Source organism: Oncorhynchus masou, chromosome 25 (assembly GCF_036934945.1).
Source record: "Oncorhynchus masou masou isolate Uvic2021 chromosome 25, UVic_Omas_1.1, whole genome shotgun sequence".
In the NCBI taxonomy this organism is placed as follows: Eukaryota; Metazoa; Chordata; class Actinopteri; order Salmoniformes; family Salmonidae; genus Oncorhynchus; species Oncorhynchus masou.
Genome location: NC_088236.1, coordinates 44,452,079 through 44,467,903, shown reverse-complemented (window position 1 = coordinate 44,467,903; position 15,825 = coordinate 44,452,079). Strand labels below are relative to the sequence as shown.

Here is a 15,825-nt window from a genome sequence, read left to right as displayed (position 1 = left end):
AATAAGTTATTCATTTGGGCAAAGAGTTTTTCATGACCATGTGACTAGGCTATTACTGCAGTCCTCTGTTTTTCCTGGTCATGTGGCCCGGGGAGAAACTCATGTTCCTATGTTTCCTTTGACAGTGGAAGAAGGGGAGTAGCTTCCTACCTGTAGCCACTGGGATTGGTCACTGTGTCCAGACGTCCAGGCATTGACCTTGCCCTGTTTGTCAAGACGGGCCTTGCCGGGCTCCCAGGTGAACATGTCCATGTTGAGTGTTCTAAAGAGGCTGGACGCTGTGACCTGGTAGTCCTGGATGTGGCCAGACTTCATCCCCATGGGCTCAGAGCAGCCTGGAGAAACAAACAAGTTACTGGACACAGTCCTTTTTACAAAGGCAGAAAACCTAAAATACTCCATTTTATTATACTCAATGGTGCCCACTATTGTAATTATTGAGTAATACAGAAACTTCCTAGATTCTGATCTGAAAGGCAACTTCTACCTACAGCTTTGAACCTCTAGTCATGATTGTGTTTGAACCCATAATGGTTACGGTCAAGACTCTATAGAACTGGGACCCACCTGTGAGCTCACAGCCGAGCAGCTCCATGCGCAGGGTGCAGTGTCTCCTACAGACCTGGGGGTAGATGCGCACGTACTGTGCTTCAATGGGAGGGGTGAAGGAGTTGGCAGAAGGAGCGTTGTTCTCCACATTTCCACGGAATATCTGAGTAGGGAAATTATATGAGAGACAAAGGGTTAAAAGGGGATTAGAAGGGGGGAGAAATGTGTTTATCTATCAATGTAAGAGTCTCTCGCAGTGTCTCCAGTGTCTATTCGCCCCTCAACAAATTGCTGCAATTCAAGGTCAATTGGCTAGAATTATAAGAAAAATAAGATGGGTATTTATAAGCAATTACACGGTCGTACTGTATAGACTGTTTTAAAAAACTACCCCAGAAAGAACTTATATAGTGTTTCAAAGAGCCCTCTGAGGTAGAAGTCTTCACGGATTCACCAGTATGGATCCAGATTTCAAAATACACGTATCAGGTATGTGCAATTTTAACTGACTTGTCCGAGGAACCCATACAGATCAGAAAGCAGCTGCTGCAGTAGAGAGAGAGAGAAATATATTGTATAATTTATGCTGCTATCCTTTGCTTTTCACGAGAGTGGCGCGTGTAGCTTTTTGTTGTTGTTGGCCAATCCTAAATCAACAAAGCGGCAATAGGATACAGTAATGAGACTCCATGTGGGACTAAAGTTAGGAGATATCTTAATCAATGGAAGATGGAACTAAAATTATAGGCTACAACGACCAAGGGCCAACAGGTATACTGCTACTTTATATTCTGAATTGTTTGTAATTGCTGGATGAGAATGTGCATGCAGCCTCAATTAGCCTAGCACGCTAGCTATCTTAACTAGCTTCTCCCAGTTTGATGCAGTCAAGACAGGCACCTACTACGTAATCATACTGGATGATAACCCAGCCGTGGCAGCTATTAATCTACTGTGGGGTAAGTCGGCTTGGTTGGTTGCCTTCTCTCATCTCTCCCTTCCTCCTCCCTGTTCCGTGTCACTCGCTCACACTCATAGTAACCTACACACACAGCACAGCCCCTGTTAGAGCATCACCCTTCTTTTTCTCCTCTCCCTCGCGCATTATCAGCTCCAGATTATAAAGTAGTTTAAAATTGACTTTACTGCTGCTTCGCTCATTCGGTCTGGATCCGATCAGGTATATACGGAACGGGTCCAGTTGTCTATGGATCCATCCGGAAGGGAAAGCCCCAGGTTAATTTTTGAACTGGTCCAAAAACTTAGACCCACTCCGAAATTAACCTGGGGCTTTGGGGCCGTACTGAAATTTGGACCCGTTCCGAAATTAACCTGGGGCTTTCCCATCAGGACGTATCCGAGGACAACTAGACTCTGAGGTGAAGGAATGTTTGTGTGTTTGTTAGGAATGCAGCTGTCTCTAGATGAATTCAGGATTCAAAAGGGTGGTCCCTACAGGTCAGAGCATCACTGAGTCTAAGCTCTGGCTAGCATGCTCTTACAGTCAGAGCTACCTCTCAAAGATCTCAGGGAAGAAAATTAACAACTGGGTTTTGAGTTCAGTCTCTCACCCCAATGCTCTGCATGCTTCATTAGTTTTAGAGCTTTAGAGTAACAGCAAATCAGAGAATAAAACATGCTTTACAGACTTCAAGGCTTCAAATAGTATACAAAATCAATCTAAAAGTCATTAAAGAAGAGGGGGGTAAGTGTCAGGAAGATACTATCAGTGTGAGCTGGGTAATTAAAAAGCCACCTCATCATGTCCTCCACTCTGCTCTAGACTTGGTGCGTGGCCTCCAGTTTCTGCGTCCGTGCGTGCAGGCGTGTGTGTAGTAAAAACAAAGATAAATAATGTGTGTGTGTGTGTTTCTCACCATGTCCTCATCTGTGCCCTTGACTTTGTATGTCCTCCAGGTCTTGCCATCGTCACTGGAGGCCACTTTGTAAGACTTGACGTACTCTGGGCTGCCGATACGCTTTGCACCCTGGGTAATTAGTCCTGTGACCCGCATCCTCCTCTGTAGGTTAATCTGTGGGGGAAAAAAGGAATAAAAACAGCAATCAAAAACCTTGTTTGTGTGTGTTTCTGTGTGTTTTCGGGATATTATATTGTTTCATTTCAGTGATAATGCCAGAGAAGCCGATGTTCGGAGAATATATTGGCACAGGTGTTGTTAAGCCTGAGATGAAGTCGAGGGCCAGCATTATCATTTTTATACAACAGGTTGCCAACATATTCAATTAATGATTAACAGATTTTCATTAAAAACATTATTTTGATGAATTTATTCATATTACTATTTCATCCTTCCACAAATACAGGGTTGCTAGGTACGTGACCCTGTGTTTCAGTCTTTTTGTATCTATGGACATGACCCAGTTGTTCAGTCTTTTGTATAATGACACAGGCAATTTTTTTAAATGTTTTATGAGACTGGAGAACACATTGGGAGGAATCTTAAACCAAATATTTCAGGATCCTTGATATCTTTACCCAGCGCTTATGGACTGCCCTTTCCAATTCAAACCACAAACCAATCGGGTTCCAGTCCAGAGTCTTTTTGTCGGGCTATCACGACAAAACAAAAATCTCGGTCGGCCGAGAGTCGTCTGTTCTTTTGACAAATCGATTGGTTTAAATTTAAAAATGTGTATTTTTTCATATGCACTACCGTTCAAAAGTTTGTGGTCACTTAGAAATGTCCTTGTTTTTGAAAGAAAAGCAATTTTTTTGATCATTAAAACAACATCAAATTGATCAGAAATACAGTGTAGACATTGTTAATGTTGTAAATGACCATTGTTGCCGGAAACGGCAGATTTTTTATGGAATATCTACATAGGCGTACAGAGGCACATTATCAGCGACCATCACTCCTGTGTTCCAATGGCATGTTGTGTTAGCTAATCCAAGTTTATAATATTAAAAGGCTAATGGATCCTTAGAATTTTGCAATTATGTTAGCACAGCTGAAAACTGTTGTTCTGATTAAAGAAGCAATACAACTGACCTTTAGACTAATTGAGCATTAGCATTTGTGTTTTTTATAGACATTCATCATTACGCATGAAAGAACGGTAAAGACATGAAACACAGCTCTATAAAGAGTGTCTGTGTTCTTTTGCCCATATTAATCTTTTCTTTTCATTGGACAGTCTGAGATATGGCTTTTTCTTTGTAACTCTGCCTAGAAGGTGTTTTGTGGCTATGCGAGCATAGAAGTAATTTAGCTCATCTGGTAGGCTTGTGTCACTTGGCAGCTCTTGGCTGTGCTTCCCTTTGCAGGCTGTAAAAGTTTGCAAGCCCTGCGGTGTAGTATGATTCGATCTTAGTCCTGTATTGACACTTTGCCTGTTTGATGGTTCATCAAGGGACATAGCGGGGTATCTTATAAGCTTCCGGGTTAGAGTCCCTGATGTCTCTCTGGAAGGAGATCCTCACCCTGAGCTTGTCTACTTTATTGTCCAGGGACTTAACATCAGCGGGTAATATACTCAGAAGTGGTGGATGTTGTGCACGCCTTCTAGTCGGACTAGAAGTCACTCCGAATATCTCTTCTCTGCTGGCAGCATCTTGGATCAGGCTTTGGGGTAATTTCAATTGCCTTGAGGGGTACGAACATAGGATCCAATTCGGGAATGTCGTATTTATGGTCGGAATGCTGGTTAGTTACCACCGCTCTGACATGCAAAAGTTATTTCCAGCTGTATGTAATAACACAAAAAACATTCTGGGGAAATAATGTCAAACAGAACAAATAAATAATACCGAAAAGTTGCTTAGGAGCTTGAAGCAGAGCCGGCATGTCTGTCGGCGCCATCTTACTCTTGTAGGCCTAAGTTAAGACTAAACAGGATGCGCTCTTAGGCCTACAGCTCAATGCCTAATGATAATGACAATACTTATTATAATGATGATCATAATAATAATAACAATACGGAGATCAAGAAAAAGGAGTGTTATTATTTTTATAAAATTATTTTTTTCTGACAATTTGTAACAGTGTAAACACAAAATAAATGATAAGTAATACAAGAGAGGCTGTTCTAACAAAACAAAAAAGTGTAAAGCCTTTATTCCAGCATAGCAAAGATTTAAAAACAGCCGAATTTGTGAAATTGTTTATCAGACGTTGTGGTTGCTTGAGGCTTGGTGCTCATGGAATCAGTACGCTATTAAACAAACACTCAAACAGGCTACATAAGCAGGATCTGTCTTATTTCTGTAGCTAAATTGATATGAATGATTTATAAAGCAAGGCAGATTTAACAGTTAGGCTGTTGATTATAGACTTAATTAAGTTGGGGTGTCCTATCTCCTCACTATTCTTAGACAATTAAGGCGGTTCGCAACGCCAATATGGTGGGTAACTTTGCTATTATGAACACAGCAACATGGTCTAGGAAAAGGCGGCAATTCAACAGCACACTGATGTTTCAGATCCGCAGACAGCAACTGCTATCAACGTGGAGGAAAGCGCATTTGTTATAAAATAATATTTGTATTAGTGTTGCACCATTGTTCTTATGTAATATAGCCATATAGGCTACAATTTCAGTAGCGCATGTCTTAGAGCGATGGACTCTGCCATCCCCATGGCGTCCAGAATGGATTAGTCCACTCAGACAGGTGCGAATCAGACAGGGGTGTTGTACACCATTATTTATTGTTTTACTACGTGCTCGACTAAAGAAATCTCGGTCGACCGTCAGACTATCGACCAAATAATCGACAGGTCGACTAAATGGGATCAGCCCTAGGAGATTTTGATGTGTGTTTGGGGCTTTGTCTTGCTGGAAGATTTGCTAGCGGCCAAGTTTTAGCCTCCTTGCGGAGGCAATCAGGTTTTGGGCTAAAATGTCCTGGTAGGTAGCCTAGTGGCAGGTAGCACAGCGGTCAGAGTAAAATTCCACCCAAAATATATATTTTGGTATTTGTTTCATTTGTGCATTGTTGATATAGTCCCAACATGTTTTACCTGTCAGCAATCACATTCTGTATTTTGAAAGTTATATACCGTGGGGCAAAAAAGTATTTAGTCAGCCACCAATTGTGCAAGTTCTCCAACTTAAAAAGATGAGAGAGGCCTGTCATTTTCATCATAGGTACACTTCAACTATGACAGACAGAATGAGAAAAAAAATCCAGAAAATCACATTGTAGGATTTTTAATGAATTTATTTGCAAATTATGGTGGAAAATAAGTATTTGGTCATTGGCTCAGGTAATTGGCGTGATCCTTCACACTGATAATGATCACTTACAAACACCTCAGTCACCCCCCACCTAATACTGATGCCTTTGCCCATGCTGCCATTCCATGTCAGTATGGCACTGTTGAGAACATCTGCCACGATACTGCTCAGTGGTGTTTGTCAGTTTGAGGAAATCGATTCAGTAGGAGCCGACTGACATAAAAGGCCTTTAATTCCCCCGGCTGTATATCAAAATGACACGGCATCACATGAGGATCATTTTCCCCATCATGATCTCAATTCGGCAGTGACAGGACGCAAGAGAGGAAGGGGGTGGGTCTGGAAGAGATGGCCCAGTTGAGGGTCTCTGAGACTGGAAAGGGTTGAGGACCTTTATCTGGCACCCATCTTGGCTACTCTTCAAATTTTAGTCCTGTGCTACTGCTTATTGGGACTATGGGACCTCACTTGTGCGTGTAAATTGGTTCACAGTTCACACACAAACCATATAGTGTAAGTACGTACTCCAAACAAACCCACCCCTTTTCATAAAACAAAACTATTCTACCTGTATTGCAACCACCCACACCCATCTGCAAACTATATATGTGTCTTTCTATAAACTAGGGTACCAGTGAGGATTTCCTACACTGGACAAATTGTTACAGCAGTTCATAAGTCATTGATAATAATCTGCAAATGTTTTTAATGTCATTACATTAAGAACAAACCAGTTAAATTAGACATTGCATGTGAACCCTGTAAGAATCTTGGATCTAGCTGAAAGCTTATTAAATAAAGATTTCAGAATTGTAGTGTAACTACTCAACATTTTGCGTCTCCTTATTAGTTTTCATGCTAAATGTTATGCTTCTAACCAAAATGTCACCTTACCTTGATACTTAAAACCTAAATCAATACTTTCATTAATGTGATTCTTCAATAATTATGCATAATACTTTTTGGATGTGTATTTGGGGGTGGTTTCCTGGACAGAGTTTAATTTATGTCAGGATAAAGCTAATTCTACTTAAATTAATCCAGATTTTTTTTAAAGACTTTCTAGGATGTTACTGACCTTTAGATTAACTAATACTAGACTAGGGAGTCCCAGACTAAGGTAAATAAGGACTAACCAGTTAATCTTTGTAAAGCCTAATTAGATTAACATTGTGCATTTGGTGTTGACCTGAGGATCCTCTTAAGGATCGTCGTTCCGTCAACAGGACAGTTCTAAATCATGCAGCTTGTTATGTCAAGATCGAAGATTTTAGAGTAACAACAATTGTCAGTACATAGTCTAATATTGGCGGAAAACTTAAATTCTTGTTAATATAACTGCACTGTCCAATTTACAGTAGCCATTACTGCAAAAAAAGGGCATGCTATTGTTTGAGGAGAGCTCCTAACAACAATTTTTTTTTCTCACCGCGATAGATTTGATAAATTCACCTCTGAAGGTGACATGTGTACTTACATTTTTTGTATACTTTATTTAACCAGGTAGGCTAGTTGAGAACAAGTTCTCATTTACAACTGCGACCTGTCCAAGATCAAGCAAAGCAGTGCGACTCAAACTGCAACACAGAGTTACACATGGAATAAACAAACAATAGAAAAGTATATATACAGTGTGTGCAAATGAGGTAAGATTAGGGAGGTAAGGCAAAAAATAGGCCATAGTGACGCAATAATTACAATGAAGCAATTAAACACTGACGCGATAGATGTGCAGAAGATAAATGTGCAGAGATACTGGGGGGCAAAGGAGCAAAAAAAATATCTAACAATATGGGGATGAGGTAGTTGTGTGGGCTATTTACAGATGTGCAATGATCTGTAATGATATGTCTTTCCAGCTTCAGGGATTTTTGCAATTCGTTCCAGTCATTGGCAGCAGAGCTTTGTTGCTTTGTTGCAAAATAGGAAGCCGATGCTAGATTTAATTTGGGATTGGAGAAATCTGAAATCTTGCTTTGATTTATCATCCAAAGGGTCCCAGAGATAACATGAAGTGTTGTTTTGTTACATAAAATCATTTTTCATATCTTAAAAACGTGCACGATCGATTTTGTATTTCCACCCGTTTAATTTGCAAAGAAAAGAATCTGTAAAAATTCTTGTGCAACACAACACAGTGGAGCCTAAATGTATTTGTGTGTCAGAAATGTAACACAAACCATATCAAACATAATTATTAATATACTTTCTATATTATCTTCCTTAGGTCCTGTGGAAAACCATGACATGTAACTTGAGGAAGACTTGCTGGTAGGGAGCATTTCAAGACTGGTGGCAGATGAGTTGGGGTACTTGTTGACTTTGATCATTTACAGACAGCAACTCCTGGAAGGTATCCTTGAAGATGACCATTTGGACAGTTCAAGTGGGGGACCGTTCCAATCCTCGTTTGGTAGGAGACATTCACTCAACATGTCCCATCCCAGGACTGCAGGGAATATGTAAGGGTGTCAGTCATCTCTTGTACACCCATTATAAAATTATGAAATGAGCTCAACTCTTGAAGAAATAATCTTCTTTAATGCAGCAATGTAATCATTATTGTAGAGGCAGATGATCACCATAGCATGGGGGGATAAGACCGACTGAAAGTCAGCCTGCTACATGTGCAGCGGCCAGGTGGGTAGATTGTGTCACTAACCTGGGCCAGAGGACAAAGACAGAGGCTGAGCATGCATGAAAAACTGTCCATGGAATTTAACGAGCTCAAACTAATATATTTAAAAGAAGAGGATGTTATGAAGATGCAAATATGTTATGCTGAGTTGGTTACGAGAGAGGAAGAGAGAAACATGACGCAGCACCAGTACCAATGTCGGGGTACATCTGGGTCAACTGGGTCATCCTCATCTTCAATGCGATGATCTGGGCAGCCATGGTGTTTGAGGTAATTGTGAAGCACAGCTGTTGTAATTATGACAACACAGCATCTTCTTGGTTGAAAGCGCAATGTTTTTCTGAGAACACTGGAATCAACTCTTCCATACACCAAACATGCGCTCCACTACACATCTGGTGTGGATATGAGCTTGCTTGTACCATCATTGCTCAGGTCCTATTGCATGAATATAGGGGTTGAACAAGAAGTTTGTCTGTGCATGACTCATGAGTTGCACATTTCCAACGTGCAACATTGTTGTACATTTATTGAGAACCAGTTTTTACAATCCCTGTACTCCTCAGCATCTGCTGCAGAGGGACACTTGATGGGAATATGACATACATCTATACAACCAATGACTCCAGGGTAGTTCCCATATTCATAGAACTCTATCTTGTAGTTGGCTTGGGCAGTAGCATCAGGGAACTTGCTGTAATTGTCTTTCAGTTCATATATACCGTTGCAGACTTTGTGGACTATTCTGCATAGAGTTGGTTGATGATGGAAGGCTCTAGATGCCAAAAACCTCAAGGTGATCAGTACTTGTAGGGAGAAGGTCTGGACCTTATGAACTCAGCAAAAAAAGAAACGTCCTCTCACTGTCAACTGTGTTTATTTTCAACAAATTTAACATGTGTAAATATTTCTATGAGCATACAAGATTCAACAACTAAGACATAAACTGAACAAGTTCCACAGACATGTGACTAACAGAAATTAAATTATGTGTCCCTGAACAAAGGGGGGATCAAAATCAAAAGGAACAGTCAGTATATCGTGTGGCCACCAGCTGCAATAAGTACTGCACTGCATCTCCTCCTCATGGACTGCACCAGATTTGCCAGTTCATGCTGTGATATGTTACCCCACTCTTCCACCAATGCACCTGCAAGTTCCTGGGGGGAATGGCCCTAGCTGTCACTCTCCGATCCAACAGGTCCCAGACGTGCTGGAGGCATTGTCATGCTGGAGGGTCATGTCAGGATGAGTCTGCAGGAAGGGTACCACATGAGGGAGGAGGATTTCTTTCCTGTAACTCACAGTGTTGAGATCTCCTGCAATGACAACAAGCTCAGTCCGATGATGCTGGGACAGACCATGACAGGCCCTCCACCTCCAAATCGATCCGACTCCAGAGTACAGGCCTCGGTGTAACGCTCATTCCATCAACGATAAAAACACAAATCTGACCATCACCCCTGGTGAGACAAAACCATGACTTGTCAGTGAAGCGCACTTTTTACCAGTCCTGTCTGGTCCAGCGACGGTGGTTTGTGCCCATAGGCGACGTTGTTGCCGGTGATGTCTGGTGAGGACCTGTCTTACAACAGGCCTACAAGCCCTCAGTACAGACTCTCTTAGCCTATTGGGGACAGTCTGAGCACTGATGGAGGTGTAACTCGGGCAGTTATGGATACCATCCTGTACCTGTCCCGCAGGTGTGATGTTCGGATGTACCGATCCTGTGCAGGTGTTGTTACACACGGTCTGGCACTGCGAGGACGATCAGCTGCCCATCCTGTAGCCCTGTCTTAGTACGGACATTGCAATTCATTGTCCTGGCCACATCTGTAGTCGTCATGCCTCCTAGCAGCATGTCTAAGGCACGTTCATGCAGATGAGCAGGGACCCTGGGCATCTTTCTTTTTTTTCAGAGTCAGTAGAAAGGCCTCTTGAGTGTCCTAAGTTTTCATAACTGTGACCTTAATTGCCTACCGTCTGAAAGCTGTTAGTCTTAACGACCGTTCTACCGGTGCTTGTTCATTAATTGTTTATGGTTCATTGAACAAGCATGGAAAACAGTGTTTAAACCCTTTACAATGAAAATCTGGATTTTTACGAATTATCTTTGAAAGACAAGGTCGTTTCTTTTTATGTGTATATTTTCACACATTATCATCTGATCCACAAAGGAATTTTCTGAACGACAGTCATGTGATGAACAGATGTTTTGATAGCAAATGCAATGCAACAACAGCCCAAGTGCTAGAAAAAAAGGGATTCCCGAGAAATGTCCATTCGTGAAGACAATTGTACCTGGATCCACGTTTAATCTAATATCCCTAGAGAATTGAGGTTGATCACCTTGTTGTTGTCTGCTTGCTTTACAGCAGGGTCTCGTTAGATTTAACTGAGAAAGCATCAGTGTAATGTTTTCAGATGTGTGTGTGCCTCGGATCGGACATCAAGTATAGTGTGTGCAATTGTGCAAGATAGACTATTGCACAAAACTATTCCTATTAATTATTTTGGATATAATGTAAAATAAAAATCTAAGCCTACGAGACTCATTTACAATACGATCTAGTACTGAAATGTCATGACAAATAATTTGTCTTCTATATGACACCTGCAATTTGAAACAATGCAAGGGGTTTGAAGTAGTCTACTCGAACTACAATTTGGAGCTCAGAAATTCAAGTACTGGAATAGGTCTGCCTTGAAACTCAGAACATTTCCTCAATTTGGTGCTTGAAAAGTTCTTATAATTATTGTAGCCAATTCCCGCCACCTTATAATAGTATGAGATTACATTTTTTTTAAGTTTTTGTGAGAGAACGATGCTGTGATTCAAAAGGTGACATCAAGGCTATCGCTATCCATGTGTTCCTGCGTCGGCAATATAGGCTACAGAAAAATCGGCATTCATGCATCCAATCTAAGTCAGGCAATGTCCAAATTATTCTCACATATTTTAGAATGTAATAATAATTCAATACCAATATAATGGCAAGGTCTACATTTTTATTTATTTATTATTATTAAAGTGGTAATGGGCTACTTAAAAAATAAAATAATACTTTGAAATCTTTTTTTTGTGTGTGTGTGGGGGGGGGTCTATATTAGGTCCTACATGTACAATTGTATAATTTGATTAATTAACCCTTAGCGCTAACACTGCGTCATTCTGTAGTAATGCCGGCACAAACTCTTCAGAGTCAGAAAGTACCGGTTGCATGCTGTGTTCCTGTCAGATTTAAGAACACGCTTTCATGCCAGGCTGGATTAGTCCAGCTGACTTAGGAGACACCTCATGTTGAGAATGTGAACGCTGTTTCTAGGCAGTAGTTTAAATCTTAACGTGTGGAGGAAGTCAGCACTGAATTGTAAACATGACTGATCATATTATTACTTAATTTAATTGTTGTTGTTCACATTTGTTCATGATATACTGAGATATGATTATCCCAGTGAGGGTTTCTGCTACACCTACATTAACTATTGTACTTCAAGACACCTTCCTAATTTTGATTTGCACACCCTTTTGCCCTCAGAACAGCCTCATTCGTCGGGGCATTGACTACAAGGTGTCGAGCGTTCCACAGGGATGCTTGCCCATGTTGACTCCAATGCCTCCCACAGTTGTCAAATTGGCTGGAAGTCCTTTGGGTGGTGGACCATTCTTGATACACACGGGAAACTGTTGAGCCTGAAAAAACCCAGCAGCATTGCAGTTCTTGACACACTCAAACTGGTGCGCCTGGCACGTACTACCATACCCGTTCAATGGCACTAACATTTTTTGTCTGGCCCATTCACCCTCTGAATGGTTCACATACACAACCCATTTCTCAATTGTCTCAAGGCTTAAAAATAATTTAACCTTTTTCCTCCCCTTCATCTACACTGATGAAGTAGATTTAGTAAGTGACGTCAATAAGGGATCATAGCTTTCACCTGGATTCACCTAGTCAGTCTATGTCAAGGAAGTGTATAGCCACACATACTGTAGGGTATATATACACCATTTCAGTATTATTAAAAGTATGACTGTCTGAATGATTGATTTGGTCTTCAGTATTACAGGGCTGGGGGCAGATTCAGGAGGTATTGAGGAACTCTAGATCCACATGAGGAACAGACAGACACGCAGACCAGGGGTGTTATACCTGAACAATGACAGGGCTGCCAGCTCTAAACCTCAAACTGATTTCAGATGAGAAAACAACCGCATACACACGCACTCACACACACACTTTCAGAACACACCACCCCCAAGCCTAAAACTCCACAGCGCTGAGAGAAGTCTACACCTCTCTACTCACGTCCCAATTACCAAGAAGTCCCTCTCCTGAAACCCAGAGCGCTCCCAGAATCCACATCATCATCCCACGTGGCATCATTAAAGCCAACCAAACCGCCTCAGTGATTCATATCTGATTTTCCTTATCCACTATTTGCGCTTGGTTGCTTTTCTCTTGCTCTCTCTGTTTCTCTCACCTTTCCCTTCCACATGTCTCTGTCGTGTCTCACTCTACCTCTCTCCTCAGATGATGTAGTTGGATCATTCTTTCTCTACGCCCTCCCCTCCGCGTGCTCTTTGACATATTCTCTCGCCCCCTCTTCACGCCTCTCTCTCTTCCACCTGGCTCTGTTGCTGTGAGCAACCCCTGATAGTGTTTGTTGTTTAACCTGTTAGGAATGAACACAGTGTTGCCAGTTACAGCCTCTCACTATACTGCGGGCCTAATTAAATTTCATCACACATCTTCGGGTCCTCATTTATGAGCTCATTGTCAGAGATACCCAGAAAGATGTAGACTGGGTTCCAGAGCCAACGGCACATGGTATCACATAAACTGATTTGATTCGTTGGAAACAACTAAATAACAGGTGAAAAATATAAAAATATGTATAATACAGTTCTATTGTATAAGAGACAGTTCCTATCACTAACTGCTTTCAATATCCCCACATTGTAATGAACCCATGGTTGCTAATACAATTCCAATTAAACCCTTACACTCTGTGGTGCAGCAGTAAGTCGTTGGCTTTAGTAGCCTACAATCAGTTGGAATACCAGGTTCGGAACCAAAAAGTGTTCTACCTGGATCCAAAAAGAGTTATCCTATGGGGACAGCCGAATAACCCTTTTGGGTTCTAGCAGCTTTTTTTTTTGAAGAGTGGAGATTTCTGAACTGGCCCCTCTGAGACAAACGTTGGAGAAGTGTTTATGTCTGAGTGAAGGGTGTGTATTTTTTATTTACTAAAATCTTCTGAGGTGTATCACATACATGCTGTGATTCGCTCTATCAACCCCACTGGTAATACATAGTGATGGGAAACTGAGGCTTTCTGAAGACAATGTGCTCACTTAATTGTACTGAAAAACTTTTCATTACTCAGAGCATAATTATTTGTTCACAATGCACATTAGGCACATCTGCTGGTCAGCCATAAATAGCAGCGTTTGATTATCAGAGACGTTTTCTCCACTGTTTTAAGCAAAACTGTTGTTGGCTTTAATAGCCTAAAATCAGTTGGAATACCAGGTTCGCAGCTTACATCATGTAACCTGATTTTGCATTCAAGTTGAATATTTATCAGAAACTGAAGCTATGGCATTATATAGGATGCTTAAGACAGAAGTTTATTATACTATACTCAATAAAACAAAATATTTGAACAACAGTGCAGAAAGTGTCATGTCACACATCAAAAAAAAATCTACATTTTGTGCTTTCATGGCGAATCGCCCACATACCATCATTTCCCTGAATGTCCCATAGTTCCCTAATCTACCTGCTAAGCTACCTGTCAGGTGAAACTTTTTGAACAACATCCTAACTATATTTGTAATGTACGGTGTGCAGTAGAGGTCAGTGTTTGAAAGCAGCTTGGAATTGAAGAAAGCACCAGCACCACAGCAAAATCTGTGGGATCTTGCATTTTGTAACACACGGTTTGAATAAACATGTGATCAAACAAAGCTTCGGACGTCATTGATGACATACTTCTGAAAAGCGATACACACATCTGCACACTGCTTTGAAGTTAGCTGCGTAGCGATTTCGATGCATACCTCGGAGCTCTGGAATCAAACGTAGCACCACTAGTAATACACACAGGAGCAGAACCAACAGCTTTTTTGTCCAGTGCTCACAGTTTAATTAGCCAGTTAATCCAATCAGTCAACTGAAACACTAATTAACTGTAAAGTCCCTTCAACTCTCCAAACAGATACATTTAATTCAGTGGGGGATAATTCACAACTTCCTAAACTCCAGTTAATACTGCACTGACACCAATATTCAGATGTACACAAACACTTATCAGATCAACGTTCTCTTTTGTGGACACATTCATCTCTGTCTAGTAACCTGAGTGACTCGTGTCTCCCGGCAAGTGTCTGTGTCTTACCTGGATCCAGGGCCATCTGTCGTTCTCGGCAGCTGTCCAGGCGTTGACCAGGCCCTTCTTGTTGAGCCGTGCAAAGTAGGGGTACCATTTCTGCAGGCCGAACAGAGCACGGTGGGTGGACGAGGCTGTTATCTGCTGGTTGGAGATGATACCCCCCTCCATGCCCAGTGATCCAGAGCATTCTGAGAGGACAGACATATGTATGAGGTTAGATGAGGGATGAAATATGAATGCCACCATACTTTTCACACATATCTGTCCAGTGAGTTACAGACATACAGGTTGCATATAATACTAAGACAGATATGTATAGCTGTGTACCAAAGAGGCAGCATTCTTTCTTCATCAGACTAATCTCATCATCCACAGTCCCGTTCTCTACAACACTGCTGCTTTTCATTGTTCCTTCCTCTGTCCATGATTTTCTGTTGTAGTCCATCTCTGTCTCAGAGATGAACAAGATGTATTCCTTGGTTGGGCTCCCCTCCGTTACATCAGGCAGAGTCTCAGTCATTGACACTGTGTCTTTCCCTCCGCTAACTGAAATTGTATCTTTATTGCCGCTCTCTCTCACGGATATCCTGTCCTTGATGTCGTTAAGAGACAGGTCACTTTGACTCGTGTTCGTCAAACTTTTCTCGCTGCTCCGGTTCATAGCCAAGACATCCTCAAGGTTTCCACTATGCCACAGCCCTCTCTCATCGTAGCCCTTCATTACAGGGCCATCCACATGCACAGGAGCCATGGGTCTTTTCTCCAAGTCCTCCACCAAAAAGAGGGCCCTCAAACTGGCTCCAAAGGAGCTCCGACTATTCTGTCTGGACAACATAATCAACACAGTCAACAGACTGCAACATAGTTTTTACCTTCAAGGCTGCAGAGCTAAAGTGGAGAGGCATGACACAAATACAGCTCTAATGAAATCATCCAAAGTGTTAAAATCCTTTTCAGAGCACTCAGCTTTTTTCCAGGCCTTATTTCTTCCTACTTAGGAACTGCTAAGCAGCATCTCCAGTTACAATAGCAGCCTTTTA

General features: G+C 41.5%; 1 protein-coding gene across 3 annotated transcripts in view; it reads right to left on the bottom strand.

The window, feature by feature from the left end:
* Positions 1 to 15,825, bottom strand: part of LOC135514386 (EGF-like repeat and discoidin I-like domain-containing protein 3) — a 267,032-nt gene that overhangs the window by 59,571 nt on the left and 191,636 nt on the right. For all 3 annotated transcript variants that reach the window (XM_064937834.1, XM_064937835.1, XM_064937836.1), the window contains 4 exons: positions 14,792 to 14,973; positions 2,427 to 2,582; positions 568 to 712; positions 151 to 335 (listed from right to left, as the gene is read on the bottom strand). In XM_064937834.1, the coding sequence (XP_064793906.1) occupies positions 151 to 335; positions 568 to 712; positions 2,427 to 2,582; positions 14,792 to 14,973 (668 nt within the window). The remainder of the gene's footprint in view (positions 1 to 150; positions 336 to 567; positions 713 to 2,426; positions 2,583 to 14,791; positions 14,974 to 15,825) is intronic.